At 43.0% G+C, this 20,911-nt stretch overlaps 2 protein-coding genes across 2 annotated transcripts in view; both read left to right on the plus strand.

Moving 5' to 3' along the window:
• Positions 1–20,911, plus strand: part of LOC309553686 (protein mono-ADP-ribosyltransferase PARP12-like) — a 147,133-nt gene that overhangs the window by 21,716 nt on the left and 104,506 nt on the right. The window lies entirely within an intron of this gene.
• Positions 1–20,911, plus strand: part of LOC309553687 (protein mono-ADP-ribosyltransferase PARP12-like) — a 41,346-nt gene that overhangs the window by 6,408 nt on the left and 14,027 nt on the right. The window contains exons 4-9 of the mRNA XM_082255038.1: positions 4,957–5,119; positions 5,642–5,762; positions 6,745–6,841; positions 7,321–7,432; positions 7,675–7,805; positions 12,563–12,717. Coding sequence (XP_082111164.1) covers positions 4,957–5,119; positions 5,642–5,762; positions 6,745–6,841; positions 7,321–7,432; positions 7,675–7,805; positions 12,563–12,717 — 779 coding nt within the window. The remainder of the gene's footprint in view (positions 1–4,956; positions 5,120–5,641; positions 5,763–6,744; positions 6,842–7,320; positions 7,433–7,674; positions 7,806–12,562; positions 12,718–20,911) is intronic.

A 20,911-nucleotide genomic window follows, 5' to 3' on the forward strand; every position in this document is an offset into this window, starting at 1 on the left:
TTCAAACATAAAGATATAAAACTGTAATTTTTTTGTGAAGAATCAACAACAACTGGGACACAATCATGAAGTGGAACGAAATTTATTGGATATTTCAAACTTTTTTAACAAATAAAAAACTGAAAAATTGGGCGTGCAAAATTATTCAGCACCCTTAAGTTAATACTTTGTAGTGCCACCTATTGCTGTGATTACAGCTGTAAGTCGCTTGGGGTATGTCTCTATCAGTTTTGCACATTGAGAGACTGAAATTTTTGCCCATTCCTCCTTGCAAAACAGCTCGAGCTCAGTGAGGTTGGATGGAGAGCGTTTGTGAACAGCAGTTTTCAGTTCTTTCCACAGATTCTCGATTGGATTCAGGTCTGGGCTTTGACTTGGCCATTCTAACACCTGGATATGTTTATTTGTGAACCATTTCAATGTAGATTTTGCTTTATGTTTTGGATCATTGTCTTGTTGGCAGACAAATCTCTGTCCCAGTCTCAGGTCTTTTGCAGACTCCATCAGGTTTTCTTCCAGAATGGTCCTGTATTTGGCTCCATCCATCTTCCCATCAATTTTAACCATCTTCCCTGTCCCTGCTGAAGAAAAACAGGCCCAAACCCTGATGCTGCCACCACCATGTTTAACAGTGGGGATGGTGTGTTCAGGGTGATGAGCTGTGTTGCTTTTACGCCAAACATAACGTTTTGCATTGTTGCCAAAAAGTTTGATTTTGGTTTCATCTGACCAGAGCACCTTCTTCCACATGTTTGGTGTGTCTCCCAGGTGGCTTGTGGCAAACTTTAAACTACACTTTTTATGGATATCTTTAAGAAATGGCTTTCTTCTTGCCACTCTTCCATAAAGGCCAGATTTGTGCAGTATACGACTGATTGTTGTCCTATGGACAGAGTCTCCCACCTCAGCTGTAGATCTCTGCAGTTCATCCAGAGTGATCATGGGCCTCTTGGCTGCATCTCTGATCAGTCTTCTCCTTGTATGAGCTGAAAGTTTAGAGGGATGGCCAGGTCTTCGTAGATTTGCAGTGGTCTAATACTCCTTCGATTTCAATATTATCGCTTGCACAGTGCTCCTTGGGATGTTTAAAGCTTGGGAAATCTTTTTGTATCCAAATTCGGCTTTAAACTTCTACACAACAGTATCTTGGACCTGCCTGGTGTGTTCCTTGTTCTTAATGATGCTCTCTGCACTTTAAACGGACCTCTGAGACTATCACAGTACAGGTGCATTTATACGGATACTTGATTACACACAGGTGGATTCTATTTATCATCATTAGTCATTTAGGTCAAAATTGGATCATTCAGAGATCCTCACTGAACTTCTGGAGAGAGTTTGCTGCACTGAAAGTAAAGGGGCTGAATAATTTTGCACGCCCAATTTTTCAGTTTTTTTATTTGTTAAAAAAGTTTGAAATATCCAATAAATTTCGTTCCACTTCATGATTGTGTCCCACTTGTTGTTGATTGTTCACAAAAAATTATAGTTTTATATCTTTATGTTTGAAGCCTGAAATGTGGCAAAAGGTCGAAAAGTTCAAGGGGGCTGAATACTTTCGCAAGGCACTGTATATGTCATGTGAAACAAAAAAGTGAATCAGTCCAAAAAGTATATCAACAACAATGAACTGAAATCTTCTTAAAGGTGAAGTGATAAGGCACAGAATCCCTCTTAGCACCAGCGTGTAGAAGATGGAAAGGTAATGCCCTTACCAGCTGTAAGATATCATGCACTTTAGGAAAACAACAGCCAATGTGATGTGACAGAAGAACTTCCCACCTTTCACTCTTCCACCCGGTGTAAAGTATGCAAAAACTCTTACCAGAGGTAAGTTTATCACAAGCCAGATGGGGAGTGGTGTTGGTCTCCAAATTTACAGGCAATGCATCCCCTGGTGTAATTCTGCTCAAAACTCTTATTATTATGGAGAGGTAAGCTCCTGCTTTGAAACTCTCACAATCCCCAGAAGTAGATAAGCATCCACATGAAAAAACGAGCGATAGTGCATTACCTTTTATAAAAATATTTATTCTATGGTAGAACACTTACAATTGAGCTGAATTGGAAGGCGAATGGAATTAGAATCGTGGCCGCTCTGCAGCGCGGACCACGGACGGTGACAGCGCAGGCTCTCTCCTCCCTTCTATCACTTCACCTTTAAGAAGATTTCAGTTCGTTGTTGTTGATGGACTTTTTGGACTGATTCACTTGTTTGTTTCACATCACATATATGTTTGCATATTTTTGTTCATTGTGATCATATTTTTATAATTTTTCACATTTCACCATCCAAGGTAACAACACCATTCATTATCTTTCAATGTTTTGCTTTGACATTACATATTGATCACATCTAGCGCATATTTTTTACTTGTTTGTGCCTGTTTACAACTCATCAAAGGTGCTTTTTATATATTTTAAATAAAAGGACTTAAATGTTAGCAGGCTTCACTATGCTTGTTCATTTTTTTTTTTTTTTTTGGTTGAACATTTTTGGTGAGATACTCCCAAAGGGAAATCTAAAGAGTTGCAGACCCTGCCACTTTCTTCATTAGAGCCTTGAAGGTGCAGCAGCTAAATGATAACTATAAAATAACTCCCATACAGATTTACTGAGCACATGGGCACAGGCAAACAGGTATTTCTTCAGCATAACAAAAGGTAGAAATCTGCAATGTACATAGATCACCCAGAGAGGAATATTTTGTTTCTCAACAAAAGTGGAGTTACTCTTTAAAAACTACGTACAGAGTTTCAATTGGAGAAAGACAGTCTGAAAGAAAAAAGCTTTTACTGTGTTTTGAAAAACCCCTTGGTGCTCTGCAAAACCCATGTCATGGATGCACGTTGTACTTAAAATAGAAGTATGGGAATATAAAAAAAAATGAAAATTATACTCACCTAGATGGCTGCAGCCCCAATCCCAGCTGCAGCTTTCTCCCAACGGCTCTATCCTGAGAACTGAGCAAAAAAACGCTGTCCCCCTTCAGTCCCTCCGCTATGAGCAGAGAGTGGTGACTGTCAGTCACAATCTCTCCGGTCTGCCCTCCAGAGCTCACTGGAGTGCTGGGCTGTGGAGGGGGCAGAAGGGGCTGGCTCAGGCTCTCAGCGGCATGCTGAATGGCCAAGCATGCTGCCGATCCAGGCATCTGGGTGGATCCCGGCTATAAAGTCATGATTTTTCCTGAGCCTGGCCCGGCTGAGTGACATTAGCTGACAACAGGCATTAACCTGCTGTTGGCTGAAAATGGGTCACAGGAGTGCAGAATAAATTGCACACTTGTGATCCATAGGAGAAGTGTAGCCTAAATAGCTCTGGCTTTACTTCTCCTTTCATTTTTAAAATAAAGAATTTATATAAATTACAAACAAAATTAAATGCAATATTGGGGTAAAAAGCTGTAAAAAAAAAAAAAAAAAACTGACACCAAACCTAGTAGTCTAGTTTTTCCTTAACCACTTGCCGACCGCTCACATTGAGCATACTGCCGCAAAGTGGATCGTTATCGTCCAGCGACGTAGACCTACGTCACTGGACTCCTCCCTTTCTCGTATTCAGACACAGCGGGAGTCGGGCCAGGGGAGGAGACGCGGTGATCACCGCCGCTCTTCCCCGATCGTCGGGGATCGAGTGAGTAAAAATCCGCCTGCTTGTGTAAACAAAGCGGGCAGATCTCCTCTGTGACACGCAGGGACAGATTACAGGATTCAGCATAGCTGAACCTGCGATCTGTGCCTGTGTCACACAATCCCCTCCCCCCACACACGTCAGTAAGCACCAGGCATACATTCAACCCCTTGATCACCAATAAAGTTAACCCCTTCCCTGCCAGTGTCATTATTACAGTAACAGTGCATATTTATAGCACTGATTACTGTAGTAATGTCACTGGTACCCCCAAAAGTGTCAAAAATGTCAGTTAGTGGTCCGATCTGTCCGCCGCAATGTCGCAGTCCCGCAAAAAAAATCGCAGATCGCCACCATTACTAGTAAAAAAAAATAAACGATAAAAATGACATAAATCTTTCCCGTAGTTAGTAGCTGCAATAACTTTTGTGCAAACCAATCAAAATACGCTTATTGCGATTTTTTTTTACCAAAAATATGTAGCAGAAAACAAATTGGCCTAGAATGTTAAAAAAATTAGATTTTTACATATATTTGGGGGGAATATCATATAAAAAAATGTGAAAAAATATTGTTATTTTTTCAAAATTGTCGCTCTTTTTTTGTTTATAGCGCAAAAAGTAAAAATCGCACAGGTGATCAAATACCACTAAAATAAAAGCTCTATTTGTGGGGGAAAAAAGGACATAAATTTACAGCATCGCACAACCGCGCAATTGTCCGTTAAAGTAACGCAGTGCTGAATCGCAAAATATGGCCTGGTCAGGAATGGGATAAAATCTTCCAGTCTTAAAGCGGTTAAAAATACGCTCATTGAGATTTTTTTTGTCAAAGACATGTAGCTAAATACATTTTGGTTTAAATATATGACAAAAATTGAATATATTGTATATTTTTTAACTGTCAAAGTAGAAAAAGTAAAATTTTTCGCAAAATTCTCGCTATTTTTTTATTAATATCGCAAAAAATGAAAAGCACAGAGGTGATCAAATACCACCAAAAGAAAGCTCTGTTTGTGGGAAAAAAAGGATGTAAATTTCGTTTGGGTACGGCATTGCATGACCGCGTAATTGTCAGTTAAAGTTGCACAGTGCCAAGTTGCAAAAAGTGGCCTGGACGTAAAGCGGGACAATCCTCCGGTGGTAAAGTGGTTAACATATCAACTACTGCATTATTCAGATTCATAGCTCTTTACAAAGCTAATGCTTTCCAAAACCAATGCAGTAGTAATTGTAGCAATACAATAATGTCCTTAAAATGTCAGGCTGGTATCCTGATTCCTGAAAAAGGAATGATGTATCTCCATCTTCTGCCCTGTATTGCAGGTACCAGTCAATTAATTTTCAAACCATGAAAGCGGGTACCAGACGTGTCCGCAGACTCACCACCCCCTCATCTGTCACAAGGCCCTCTGAATATGTACTGACCACTGAGTGGATTTGGTACTGGAAGGATGAGTTTGGCAAATGGACCAAGTATGGCCAAATGGTAAGTGAAGTCTCCAGAATAGATTTTATTATTAGATGTAAAAGTTCAATTCAACTAAAGCTAATATTGCAGACAAAAGGTTGGTTCTGGCATGCTATATCGCTTGACAGTCTCTTCTATCTCTCAGAGACTGTATTGGTGAGATCTTTGTGCTGCTTTCCCACATCTACTGTGCATATTATGAGGGACATCCACCATCCCGACTTGACTGTTTATGTACTTTGAATTGTTTCAAAGGTTTCTGGGATACCAGAGGCTGTAGGGACCAGAGCCGGGGACTACAGTAGAAAGATTTTGACACCAGAATCCCTGTTCAACATAAGAGGTTGCTGGGTGACCGGACAGACCCTTCAGCACCCACTTATACTGCACTATCATTTTTGAACCAATGTTTAATTAGTTGCAGCTGAATTATCTTATGACAGTTCTAGCTCACCTTATAAAACAGCTACTTCTATGTTACACTGAATTTGGGGTCATGTGATAAAAGATAATGAAACCCATGATGGCATGTTGTTGTAGAACACAAAAAACGTGAGTTCCTCCATTTGCTCATCAGACCTGGAGACCGTCTACCTCTCTGACCCAGCTGGGACCATTCGATTCACTGCTGGAGGCCAGAATTATATCATCAACTGCCAAGGTGAGCACCAACTTCATTAGACCAGAGCAACAGCAATGTGCCCATGTGTTGAACAGAAAATTATTTTTAGTGACCTTGAAGAGTACATTTTTATAGCTATGGATTAATAGAGCCATACATATTCACGGGTCCATTCATGTACACCAAGAAAAGGAGTTTATTTGTCATCCTAAATCCATGCTTTTTTTTTACCTGTTTTCGCATGCTAACTTTTTTTTTTTTTTGGAAACTTTCAGCACTCTGACACTATAGGTGAATTTGGGGTTGTGAAAAAGAATGTGCAGAAAAAATGTACTAGCAAATTCATGCATGTTAAAATGTATGTCAAGCCATACAGTTTTTTCAGTTAAGGAAATTGGGGAAATGGTAAAGACGCTGTCGTTTTTTCTTCAGGGGAGATCTCCCTTCACTTCCTGCTACAGAGACACAACAGAAATTAAGGAGATCTTTCCAAAGTGAGGGGTTATCCCTATTTAGACATTTATCACCAGAACGTGTGTTCCCGTTTCCCCTTACCCCTACACGGCCAAATATTCATTAGAGGAACCAGGGCCGTCTTTAGTATTGATTGGACCCTGGGCAAATATTTTCTTGGGCCCTATCACATGCACTTATCAACTATTTGTGGGCAGTGTGGGCTCAAGGGGCAGCTGCTTTGGGCCCCATAGCAATGGCTGGGCCCGGGGCAGCTGCCCCTTTTGCTCTGTGTTAAAGACGGCCATGAGAGGAACATGCATGACTTTATGTCATACTTTTCCATGTACAAACTTTTTTAAATTGAGGTTTAGCAAACTTTGCGAATTGCTGCATCAAGGCCAATGTGCCACAGCACTCCTCTTCCTGGTCCTCTTTAGCGTACACTCACCACTGATGTGTTGCCGAGCTTCAGCAAAGCTCCTGCTACCAGTCCCCAAACCTTCACCTCTTCTGTCCATTACCTCATTGTAGTTAAGCTTAGAAGTTTCTTATTTTTTACTTCCAGAAATGAGACAGAGGAATGTTTATTATCAGACTGAGAAGGAAGTATGCCGCAGACCCAAGTTCCTGGATTTTGAGAAAGTGAAGATGTTGAAAGGAAGGTAAAAGGACCAGAAATACAGTATCACACTAACTGTTTGTACTAAGAAATGTTAAAATTTAAATTTCCAGAGTTAAAAATTTTCTTACAGGAATTTTTTTGCACTTTGAAGGGTCAGTAGGCATTCTATCACCTGATGGGATGAGGAGCCCACAATGAATGTTCAAGTGTTAGGTATAATTTGAAATGGTGGAAAAATAGCACATTGAGAAAGAGACAGTGCAGTGCAGGAGGGTGTGTGTTTGTTGATTCATATTCCATTGGGGTAATAATAGCTTTCCTTGCAGCACTTCAAATGGAAAAAGAAGCATGAACATGAAAAATGGTCTTCCATTGACTTTAGTTCCCTTCTATTTTGGAAATTTTCTTTTTTTTAAAGGTGGTCAAACTAAATTTTGCTCATAACCAGTGCTGGGATGATAGAGTAGTTATTGTTAAGTAACTATTTAAGTGAGTTTTTTCTTTGGCTTTATCTTATAGCACCAAATCTGCTGCAGACAGTTTAATGCAGAACTCATCGAACCCCCTTCTCAAGACGTTAAATTACCCACCGCATTGGTGCACAAAGTCCTTGCCAGAGGTTGGGTATCAGGTATGACAGAAAGAAAACTCTACAACTCATTTAATAAAGACACACTATTTTTATGTAACATTTTTCAGAAAATACTGTGTAACCACATTTTTAATGCCATAGCGATATCAGATAGTGGTAGGCTGAATTTAGTTTATGTTTACAAAATATCTGACACTATCTACCAATGACAGGTACACTTCTGTAACTTCTGTAAAGTATGTTTGCATTACATTAAAATCATCCTCATTTTTGCTTTGCAGAAAGTCCTTGTATTAGAGAATTCTGGAGAGTTCTCAAACATTTTCAAAATGTTTACCAAGACGGTCTCGGGGCATGTGGTGAAGAAACTGTGGCGTGTTCAGAACCCCTCCCTCTGGCAGGTCTATCAGTGGTATGTTGGCTACTGCTACAAAATAGTGAAACAAAAATTTAAAAGTTTTACATTTATCGATCGGCTGCTTCCTGGGCTGCTGTTAGAAATCACGGGGCCCCATACAGCCTACAGTGACTAATGACATAGATCAGTCTCTTTCTCTGAAGCCTCAGCTGCATAGACGAATGAATTGAAAGCTTCTTGCTCATTCACAAACTGAAACAAAGTTTACTATGCTTCAGTGATGAATGGACAAAGGAGTGATTGGTTCCGATCACTCACTGTGTTCATTCAGGAAAAGGGGAAAAATGATATATTTACTGGCCCCTTCGCCCTACTCTCCTTCCTGAAACATCCTCCTGTGTGCCTGCAACAGCTGTCAGCAGGATAGGGGAGGAGGGAAGCCGGCAGTGCTGCAGGGGAAAGGGGCACACAGGGGGGCCCAGACAGCAGATGGAAGGGGTGTATATGCTAGAACCAATCCCCCTGCAGTGAAGTTGGAGGGAGAAGGAGAAGGAGAGTCGGGCAGCGCTGCAGGAGGAGGCAGAAGAGGATTGGTGTCTGCAATAAGACAGTACAGCTGGCCCTCCTGCTCAGCAGGTGCCTGAGCCTCCACTTTTGAACTGATGGGGCCTGGGCCCAGTACAGGAGGGCTGGCTGTACTGCCTTATCAGTGGCCCTTCGAGCATCCCAGACTGCTGAGATAATGTCTCTGCCTTACATTGTCCCTGTCTGCATTTTTCAGTCAGTTACACTTGACTCATAGTCATTGCTGAGAGAGGAGCAGTAATAATAATCACTGTGTCGTATTCAGCCCTACCAGGGAAGAGGTCTTGCCTATATAATGAAAAATATGGCTGTCCCCATGTACATATACTGTATATAAACTGATCACATTCACATTGATAGTAATAAAATAACTATATAAAAACCCCATTTATTTACCAGTTGGGGACCCTGGGTATATGAGATACGACCGAAAAAATTAAACGAAGTACCATGGGCATACTTTGTCTGTCATTTTACACTTTCTCTTCAGTAGCTATCATTGGCATTATTATATGTCAGCCACTTTTCACTCAATGTTACCATACATTACTTTGGTTAAATATATGTCCCAAGTAGTACAGCAATCTTCAAAGAAAGTATAGGCATTAAAACAAAACATGGTGTCAAAAGTGTACCTTTACTGGATTAATTATGCATAGAAAATTACAGTGTTTGTAAAGAAAACATTAAAAAATAAATAAAATAACATGTTATACTTACCTGTGTACTCACCTGGCCACAGAGTGGCCACAAACCTCCTCTTCTGGGGTCCCCTGCAGGTGCTCTTGACACCTCATCTTTGTGTGCCCCCATAGCCAGCCATCTGCTATGGGGGCACACCTGTGGGCTCGCTCCCAGGCCGAGCTGTGTGGTGCGTCAAAGGACATCCACAGTTCAGCGCAGCCTTGTCCCTGCTCCCTCATCACAGGCTTTGACTGCCAGCTGCTAACACTGCAGCCTGTGAGGAGAGCCACATCACTGGGTCAAGTAAGTATAAGGGGGGTGAGGGGGTGATACAACTACTAGGACATTTTTTTTGTCTTAATGCAGAGAATGCATTAGGGTAAAAAATGTTTAGCCTTTAGAACCTCTGAAAACAGTTTCAAAGCCACAGAGCAAACCAGTAAATATAGCCATTGTGATATACTGGTGGTATTGCTCAAGACAGAGTGCTTTCAGTAAGTTCCATCTGATCAGGAAATGTGTGTCTGGGTTTGTTGGCCCACTTTCCTTTAAGAAGAACGTAAAAGTTCAATAAAACAAAACTGTTGCCATTGCAGGGGTTTCCACTATTATTCCAGGTATAAAAATAATGGCACTTAGCCTCCAGGCTCTCTCTTGCAGCATCGCTAAGCCTTTGCTCTGGTTCCACAGACCAACCCTCAGCAGGCCTGTGCTTAGGTACAACTCACGGGGCTCACTGTGTAGACATGCACACTTCTGGCTGTTCCCTTTTCAGACTCATGGAAGGTTGTGCACATCCTCACACACACCCTGAAGGTTTCTAGTAGAACCTGGAGACTGGGTTTTAAAGGCTTTGTCCCATTGAAGACTCTTTGAAGTCTTTGGACTCCAGAACCCAATCTGAGAATTACAAAATCCATAGAAATTTGATGTAGCACTACTACCTTGGGAGCTGCTTGTGACAGGTTCCCCTGGGTTACCCATAGCAACAGTACAATAGTTCAGCAACTTCAAAGTGCCTGGCTCACTCAAGAAACCATCTAGGAGTTTTGTTTTTTGTGGTTTTATTGAGAACTTGGATAGGAGAAGGGAATGAGTGGGATACTCCAACTTGAATAAACTATGCACAATTTGCTGGGACGTCTAGAAGTAACTGAGTGTGGCAAGGCCGCTGCTTCACCTTGTCACTAGCGATGAAGTAGTAATTAATCAACCGCTTTAGATAAGCTGTACTGTACTGCAGAACACTCTTCAGGGCCCTTCCTGGCACCCCCTTTGTTCCTATACTTCAGGCCTTTCTACATGGCACCCTTGTTTTGCTGTAATACTCTCCGTGTGAGCTAGCTCCTTGATCCCCTGACTTCATTGGAGTGATCCCCTTCCTGGGCCAGACCCTTTGGCAGGTCCCTCAGTACTCACGTATACTGTTTTTCCCAAGAGACTTTGCCAGCAGCTCCACCATCAGTTACACCGGATCCTCTGTAGCTCAACTCCACACCTGGTTCACTAGACTGTCCGCCTAAGACCACCTACCTCACACTCTGCAGGAGGAGAAACAGCCATCCACCTCCTCCTGGGACTCTGCTTCCCGCTAAAGACGCCCTGTCACATGCCCCCTCACTTTTATGAGCAATCCCAGGATGCATTGCAAGAATGCCCTCCCACTAGGACTCCCATAAAAGCTAATGTGTCATTGGCTGGGTTTCCTCCACTATCCAACAAACTCCCACATTGGATACAGTGGGGACACTCCCTCAGACCCAGTGAATCACACTTGGAAACATGTGACAGGCAACCTAATAGATCAGGCTCCCCTGATAAGCAGAAGGAGCATAGATGCATTTACCTAGCACCTACCTAACTAGGAGGGTGCTACATCGAAAAACCAACTTTTCCACTCAGAAACAACATTCTGGAGCCCCTTAAACTGAGAACACTGCACGTACCTCTTTCAACCCTAATGGCAGGGCTTAACATTGTCACACTGTGTACATGAATACATAAGCAATCAGCCCTATCTATTTACCCCAGTTTAAATTGCTAACACAAATATAAACAATTGTTAGTTTCAAATTAGGAATTTGAATCTATTCTGATGGTTCTATGATGATCAATATGTTCATTCAATATGTCCAGCTCTGTGTGTCCAATATATGGCTGTGTGATCTCATTTACTGCCTTCTCTTTTTTTTACTGTACTGCCAACATTCCTTCCTGTTTAACCAGTCTTTTTCAACTAGTTAAGGTAATATTTAAATTGGTGGAAGCCCAGCTACTCTCTGAAACCGAAATTAACCCATTTTTTTTAACCTTTTTTCCCTGGGTGGTATATTTAGGCTTTTAAAATCGCTAAAATATCAATGGCAACACAGACCAATAACCGTAGAGTGCCTACAAGGGGGTTGTTCTGTGTAGCAAGCTAGATTAGTCTGTTTAGGTTAGGGAAGGGTTAGGTTCTGATCAGCATTTTCCCAGGCCTTTTGGCCCCTGTCCTTCCTGCCCAGTTTATATATAAAGAGGGGGAAGGCTGAGCTTGAGAGAGGGAGGCTTTTTGGGCTTTTGAGCTTGCAGGGTTTCTGTTTTGTGACCTCATGGGAGTCAGTGGGTCTGAGTAAGCTGCAAGAATGTAGCCTTTACCTGCCACCCCAAGGGAACTCAACCAGTCATGGACACTACCTAGATGGACTTACACCAACACTGGTACGCCTGTGCAGTCACAGAATTGCTAGCTAGAAGTTGGACTGAGTTGAACTGTTGTAATGCTCCTGAAATGTTTTAAGTAAAGTTTTGAACTGTTCTTGAGCTTGGTCTGAAGGTATTCAAGGAGTGCATGGTGGTACATGGTGTATCAGAAGAACTGGGCCTGTAAAGCACACACAGGGTATGAAAGCAAGGCCACTACGAAGGGTAAACTCAGCAGGAGAGTTGGAAGATGAGAGCAGTTGCCATGGGTAACCAAGAACTGGTGGAGAGTGAACAAAAATCCAGTCAATAAGCGTGGTACCTAGCAAAGGTGAAAGATCATCCATTAGAGAGGGGGTCGGTATTCTGTCTCTCTCCCTTGTGGTTGGCTCCCACAAAGTAACTGGGACCAAACCCACGGTACAGAGACTCCATGTATCCAGCCGCATGGAATGAGAGAGAGAAGGAGTTAAGGAAGTGCATGCATGAGGTCCACACTAGTGCACAATGGGACCCCATTGTTTCACTGGGAGTGAGGTGGCAGAGTTAAGCTGAACTGGTGGAGAGGGTATCGGCTCAACAGTGTCCCTCCTGAATGTAGCATACATTGAGAAGGGTGTGCATTAACATGGAACAGCATGTTTGACAGAGGGACTCTGTGCATTCAACTACTGCACACCGACTCATCTCTAAGCCGGGGTACCCCCATAACGTTGACTTTCACATGAACGCGGCCCCACCTGGTCCCAGGCATTGATGAGCACGCACACACACGAGAGAGGTACCCCTGGGTGCAGGATGAGTAAGCCCCGCCAGCATACTTTTCTTTAACTCAGACCTTGTTGCTTTTTTCTTCTTAGGCAGAAGGATCAGATGAAGAAGAAGAAGAATTCAGCTATCAACGTGGATGAACGGCAGTTGTTCCATGGAACAGACAGGGCCAATGTCGAAGCCATTTGCAGGGACAACGTTGACTGGCGTGTCTGTGGCACTAATGGCACTGTATATGGACAAGGTCAGTCATAAAAAATGCCCAGTTAGAAAACACAAGAACCTGTTCTATAAAAAGAAAACACTTACTGGGGCCCTGTAATGAAACCAATTGTTAAGGTCTCCGGCAGACAAACTGAATTAAAAGTGACCCTGTCATTATTGATTTTTTCAAATTAAGTGCATTCATGATAAGTTAAGTGTCAGAAATGTATTACCTCTCACAGAGATTACAGCACTCCCCTTGCCAATGCCTTATTTTGATCTTCTCTCCAGGAGGAAGGTGCAATCTTTATTCAGGGTCACTATCTACCTTATTTGTGTATAAAACGCACAGGCGTAAAACACACACCTTAATTTTAAGAGGGTAGTTTCAGGGAAAAAAACTTACATTTTAAATAATGAAATTTGAAGAGAAATAAGGGTCAGTAGTTAATGGCATTTTTTTTTTATCCCACGCAGAGGAGAAATATTTCGATATTTGATGTTACTAGAGTTGCTGCATCCCCGCTTTCTTCCCCGAATGGAAGGGAAGTCTGGGAATGTATGGTGTGTTATGGGGTTATGGGGCTACTCTGTGAAGACTAATGCCATCGATCAGAGGTGAATCAAGTACTAATAAATGATAAAATATAAAAAATGTGTCTCCCAGTGTTAAGTGTATAAAATTGTTGAAAAATCACAATATAACCATGAATAGCTGTAAACAATATCACAATCTTGAAAGTATAACTCTGAAATTACAGAGTTCTCGTATAGACGAGAAGGGGGGGAGAGGGCTTGGTCAAACCAATTTGAATGGGATTTTACCGGTACCAATAAAGAGGTGAGCATGAAAAATTAAAATGTTATAACTTTATTCGTATAAATAAAAACTCATCTTGTTAGGAAGCTTGATGAGTATTGTAACACACAGAAAAATGAAAATCACACAAACAGAAAATAATAATGTCCTCAACAAAAAAAGGGGGGACACATATATACATAGATAATGGAATGTATCATGTAAACAAACATGCATATGTATGTAAGACCATATAACAACGATAAGCCAATGACTGCTCAAAGTGCCCAACATGTTTCGCCGGAGGTTTCTTCAGGGGCGTATAATGAGGTATGGTAATGGTCGTGATACTACATGAGACATGAAACAAAGAAAATAATATTAAATATCACAAAATATTTCACATAGACTTGGTAATACATGCCAGATACTGTGCGGGTCCCAAGGGGAGGAAACCCCAATCTGCCGGAGAGATCCCAACCACCAGAGGGCCCACCAGGATAGAGTGCACGTGAGGGGGTGATAAGAGGCGCAAGGAAATGCTGGGGGGGGGACAAGTGCGGGAGCGGGTACTGTCTAGTATGATGGTACAAATAGCCACGTGACAAGCCATACTGTGCAATGTTCTAGATGCATGCAACATGCATATAAAGCAAGGCGAACATACCTTAATAGAGACCTAATGAATGAATATCTTCATATGAAGTGCATTCTGATTATCATAGTATAGTTTGTGGAAGAGAACGTGGGGGGGACAGCTACAAATCGCCTGCTGAGCAGGCAGCAACTCTGCAATATAATATACATAGATGTAGTATGAAGCATCAATAGAGACTATAGGTCCTATTCTGTCAGAGTTTATATAATGAGTACTGCAATACATGTCTCGTATAGAGAAAAGGGAGGTATATACCTGCGAGGGATCACATATTTCAAAAGCTAGGATAGCAATGTAGTAGATCGTGTGCAGGGGCCAAACAAAGATAATCAGTGTCAGGCTCTTGGTTGGATGTAACTCCCAGGACAGAGGAAAAGAGGTTATGAGGAGGCAAAGTGAAAACAAATTGCTCCATATTCGGCATATAGTCTGATACAACGAGTAAGGTGCCATCGATTAGGTAATGGATAGCGGTACTCACCAGTGTGTGCTGTCTGTCTCACATCCCCACGAACTGACGCCATGTTGGTTGGCGTCAGTTTAAATACCCGCTCCAACCCGACCGCGCACTTACCAGGAAGTGACGACGGTCGGGTCCGATCTCAAACTGCGCATGCGTCACAATCGCGACGCATGCGCAGTGCTCAAAATGGGGTACAGGGGATGCCCGAGTTCCTACAGCCGCAGGGGAGCCGGTGACGCCAAAAAGGCAACAACCGCTGCCCTGTGAAGAGACCGCACACCCGTCCCCCACCAGATGGCGCCTCTCAATCCCAAACCCAACGCGCATCCACCTCAGGGAAATCCCCAGGTGGGGGTCGTTCCAGCATTGGATCAGCACAGCATCGGCATGTATTCCACAATAACAAATATACATTACATTGTACATCAGACATGGCAATATATATCGGCATAGGCAAATGCCCAACCGCAATACACAGATATAATTGAGTTAGAAATATAATATATTGCGTGGATATACACATATACAGCATATATAGGAAAGAAAAATATATAAATGTAATAAAAAAGAAAAATGCAAATAAAAAGAAATAAAAAGGGGGGGATACATATAAACAGTTAATCAATGGATCAGATCTGTAGCAGATTCCGATCGACTCTGTGTTTCACCAAAAGATAAAAATATGGGCGAGAGAGCATGCCAAAACAAGCCCATGGAGTCACAATAGGATATCCAAAGAGCCCTAATGACATGGTCCCCAGTCCATTTGGAATGAATAACATACAGGACATAGACAAGACAGAGTAGGAAAAGGAGAAAGGGGAAAAACTTGCGCTATTGTGTTAAAGAAAAGGTTTGTAGGTGAGCACTTCCTTGATGCCCGGAGATATGGTGGCATCAAGGTACTCTATCCAATATGTTTCTCGTTGTAATATTTTCCTATCCCAATCCCCACCACGGGGGTCGGGGGAGACTACCTCAAGGACATAGAAGGATATCACAGAATTATCGTATTTGTGGTGCAAGCCAATATGGCGTGTTACTGTTGTGAGAATTTTTCCTCCCTCTGAGTAGTAGAGATGGTCGCCTATGCGCTGGTTCAACTGTCGAATGGTCTTACCGACATAGTAAGCCTTACAGATGCATTGCATCAAGTAGATGATACCTTTGGTGGTGCAGTTAGCATGTTTAAAGAAAAATAGGGGAAGTGATTGGAGCTGCCTAATGGGGTGTTCGGGAGATCAATTTATTGTTGCGTCACTCCTAAAACCAATTAAATATGAGGTATGTGCAATGAAGATGTAATAAAAGATCCGTGTAATAAAAGCTAAATTAAAACCTGTGTGTATCCTTGTAAAAGCATAAAATATGAAATATAAACTATATAATGTAAAGCCGAGGGCCACAAGTGGCAGTCAATGTGCAAAAAATTTAATGTGCAAAAAACTATGTAGGAATGTGCAAATCAAGGAAGTGTAAGCCTAAAATAAAGAACTCTTGCAAATTGGATGCAACAAATGAATATGGTGTCTAAAAGTGTACAGATAATAAATATAAAGTGCAGGGGTGCAATAGTGAATATTAGGAGTGGAATTTTAAAATCAATGGATGTATATACTCTATATAATAACAATCATGAATATAGGTAATGCAAATAAAATCACAAGCAATAAATATAACTGTAATAAATATGAGTGATAAATATAGCTGCCAGTAATTAAGTGCAATAGTGCAAAAGTGAAAAAATATTATAACTGTGCAAATCCGGCAAAAAAAGGGGGTGTCCCTATAGGGTGTCACACAAATTAATCCAAAAACTTGTGCAATCACAGCGGATGAATAGATCCGAAAAGTCCTATATTTGTATAGTCCATATACAGTGGTTAAGGTGCTCTTTTCTCTATGCCCGGAGTGTGGTGAGTGGGCGGAAGGTAAGGTGCTCCCCTAAGCCTGAGGTCTTGCGCTTACCAGATTCCTTTACCCCTACAGGGGTAACCAGCAGGTCGATATTGGGAATTGCTCCCATACACTGGCAACCTGGTCGTCCCTAGTACTCCATCTCACTCCGTCATATGTTATATGGTGTCCGCTCAGTAGATGAAAGAATTCCAGTACAGTACCCGGGTATGAAGAAGAAAGGGGAAAGGAGCCTCCGATAGTGTATTATCGTTTAAAATTACTTTATTTCGATCAAAAGACATGTACTCACATGAACATAGAACCTATGGTGCGTCCGTCTGGCATAGGAGCCGCAACCTCCTCTCTCGCGGTGCACACCTGGGAGTAGCGTGCGTGCCAACCGCCGGATGTGCGTTCCGAGCCTCGGGATCGATAGATGAAAATGATGTGGTCACGCTCTCAACGCGTTTCGTCACACTGACGTCATCTGGAGTAGCGTCGACCACGTCCATTCCGTCTACTTAAGTATTGTGTGGTTACCAGGCAACCCGGTCCAGGGATGTCCGATTAATTAATTCGGCCAATGCGGCACTAGTGTGTCAACTGTTGCTAGGCAGAAGTAATCTGTTTAATCCTACTTGGACAGGCGTATATTCAGCCAATGAGAAAAACAAGGGAATTCTTTTGTCATGTGTTACTAGGCAGTTACCGTTTGTTTTAAAATAGGGGGATCCGTACACAGTGTAGAAAAGCTTGGTTATTTGGATTACTCGGTCCCTCCGGCAAAATAGACTATGTAATTAATGGGAACAAAACAATACATCTGTGTACCCAAATATGAATTATTCATAAAGGCGGCATATGTGTGCAATTTCGGGGAAAAAAGGGGAAGTCTGTTTCCAAATGGATTATATAGGGCAGTTAGCATGTTGCCTGGCCCTGTGCCAACTCCCATTTGGAAGGCGTATTCCCCTACCCTCCGTGATCCAGCTGCATCGCGAACATTCCCCACAGCGGTGTGATATTGTTTACAGCTATTTATGGTTATAATGTGATTTTTCAACAATTTTATACACTTAACACTGGGAGACACATTTTTTATATTTTATCATTTATTAGTACTTGATTCACCTCTCATCGCATTAGTCTTCATAGAGTAGTGCCATAACCCCATAAAACACTATAAATAAGGGTCAGTGCCCATCAATGCAGCCTGACCAGTACCCATCAATGTAGCCTCACCATTGCCCATCAATGCAACCTGATCAGTGCCCATCTACAGCCTCTCCATTGCCCATCAATACAGCCTGATCAGTGCCCTTCTGCAGCTTCACCATTGCCCACCAATGCAGCCTGATCAGTGCCCATCTGCAGCCTCACCATTGCCCATCAATGCAGCCTGATCAGTACCCATCTGCAGCCTCACCATTGCCCATTAATGCAGCCTGATCAGTGCCCATCTGCAGCCTCACCATTGCCCATCAATGCAGCCTGATCAGTGCCCATCTGCAGCCTCACCGTTGCCCATCAATGCAGCCTGATCAGTGCTCATCTGCAGCTTCACCAGTGCCCATCGATGCAGCCTCACAATTGCCCATCAATGCAGCCTGATCAGTGCCCATCTGCAGCCTCACCAGTGCCCATCAATGCAGCCTCACTATTGCCCATACATGCGGCCTGATCAGTACCCATCTGCAGCCTCACCATTGCCCATCAGTGCAGCCTGATCAGTGCCCATCTGCAGCCTCACCATTGCCCATCAATGCAGCCTGATCAGTGCCCATTAGTGCAGCCTCACCATTGCCCATCAATGCAGCCTGATCAGTGCCTATATGCAGCCTCACCACTGCCAACCAATGAAGCCTGATCAGTGCCCATCTGCAGCCTTACCATTGCCCATCAATGCAGCCTGATCAGTGCCCATCTGCAGCCTCACCATTGCCCATTATTGCAGCCTGATCAGTGCCCACCTGCAGCTTCACCAGTGCCCATCAATACAGCCTCACCATTGCCCATCAGCAGCCTCACCATTGCCCATCATTGCAGACTGATCGGTGCTCATCTGCAGCTTCCCCATCAATGCAGCCTGAACAGTGCTAATATGTAGCCTCACCATTGCATGGAGTTTAGAGCAGCAGGATTACACAGAGTGGGGATCTCCTGCTTACTCAGCTGCTGCTGTAATATGAAGTCCCGCCTCCTGGACCGGCTCCTATGATAGACATCATATGGCCCGGCATTGGACCAGTGTGCTGTCTATCATAGGAGCCGTTTAAGGAAGCGGGAATTCATATAACAACAGGCCGCAGAGTAAGCGGGAGATCCCCACTCTGTGTAATCCGGCGGTGCTCGCCTACTTCCCCTCTGAGGCAGTCCAGTGGAAAATATGAGTGTATAACACGCACACATTATTTACACTCTGTGTTCAGAGGGAAAAAGTGTGTCTTATACGCCAACAAATACTGGACATGAATGTCGGCTCAGAGAGCAATAATGTTAATCCAAGCGCCTGTGTAGTTTTTTGCTGTGTTCACAAATGCTCATCACAGATCAGTCCCTGCTGCAGCCTCTCACCCTGTAATTTCATATAAACAGGAAAGCCCTCATCAATGGGAGAATGTAGAACCTTAGACAGTGTTATATGAAAAAATACACAAACTTTATTGGTACAAACAATGTAAAAAATATTCAGAGATTTACCATTTCACCATCATGGCAATTATCCAATTGGTGACTAACAATTGTGGGAAAATTGTACTGTGATTTATATAGTATATGTACAGTGCATCCAGAAAGAGTTCACAGCGCTTCATTTTTTCCACATTTTGGTATGTTACAGCCTTATCCCAAAATGGATTAAATTCATTATTTTCCTCAAAATTCTACAAACAATACCCCATAATGACAACATGAAAGATGTTTTTTTTTAAATATTTGCAAATTTATTAAAAATAATGTAGCAGGTTTTACAGGCATGGAGCCTGATGTGGGTCTGCCATCGTTACCGGTTACCTCTCCAGCCCATGTGAGCTGCGACCCTGGGTGTGAAAACTGAGACATTGACAAATCTGGCATCTTTGTTTTGTGGTTTTATTGTATTTAAGGGGATGGGAGAAGGGAATAAGTGTGATACTCCTTTAGGCTCAACTAGGAACAACTTGGGACTTTATCCAGAAAAAAATGTCTGTTAACGCTGCCTTGACGCCAGCCGACGCTGGCCAACGCTGGCCAACGCTCACTAGCGCTTAGAACTCACTGTAAATTGAAAGAAGTGCTGAATCCTCGACTTTAAGTGCAGAAGACCCAGGATTGTAGAGTATGAAACTGCTGACACTGCAAAGTCACTGACTACTCCCTACAGCCTTGCACTGGCTTGAGGTAGCTTGTTGTGAATTCCTGTATGGCTGCAACTCTTAACTGGTAGTCTGCACAATTCAGGGCCCAAATTGCAGGTGCCCCCTTTAACTTTTAGCTCTTCAGGGTCCACTGAGTATGTACCCCCTCTGTTACTTTGGGGTCCTCAACCTAGGTACCCCTTTCCAACTAGCTGACACTGCATCCCAGAACCTCCCCCGGAGTGGTCTCCTCTAACACTTCAGGCAGACCCCCAGGGGCAATCCTCAGTACTTACCACCTGTGTAGGCTTTCCTGGGACTGGACCCCCCTCTCGCTCTCCGCTGGTTCTTGGCACACCGGATCCCCTCAGCTCAACTCAGCGCTCTCTGGATTCTCAGGCAACACGCTGAGACATCCACTTCCTCAGACAGGAGGAAAGACAGCCGTTCTCTCCCTCCTGGGACCCTGCTCCCGCCAAAGACGCAGAGTCATGCTCCCCCTTCAGACCTATACCCTCCCCCAGAATCCTCTGCGACAGAATCTGCCTCTTGGGGTAGATACAAGCCTGAATGTATCTCTGATTGGGTTTCCTCCACTGCCCTATCAGAAGCTTCCAATAGAGCCAGTGGGGAGACTCCCCTTCCCAAGACACACTTGGGAGCCATGACAACCTACCTGACAGAAAGGAACATGGCCCTGCTGTTCAGCAGACAAAGCCTACTATGCATATACCTAGCACCTACCTGTAGGGTGCTACACCCACCCCACACCAAAATGAGTCAGGTCCCTCTGACTCCGAGGCAATCGCCTCCTATCAAAACTCTGCTAAAAATCAGGAGTATCCCACAAACCTGGAGAGGGGGAAAAAGGGAAAAACAAATTTACAAATAAATTAGCGTGAAAAAATATATATTTACACTCTGCTGTACATGTATGATACATAGTTTAAGGTGCATGATAACTGATGCACCCCCCCCCCCCCCCACCAAATAAACTCACCTGGTGGAGAACACCAAAGAAAAATACAATGCAAACTTCCTGACTATCTAACTCTAAGGTGGTCCCACCTGTATAGAGGA

Source organism: Pelophylax lessonae, assembly GCF_965119305.1.
Source record: "Pelophylax lessonae genome assembly, chromosome: 4".
In the NCBI taxonomy this organism is placed as follows: domain Eukaryota; kingdom Metazoa; phylum Chordata; class Amphibia; order Anura; family Ranidae; genus Pelophylax; species Pelophylax lessonae.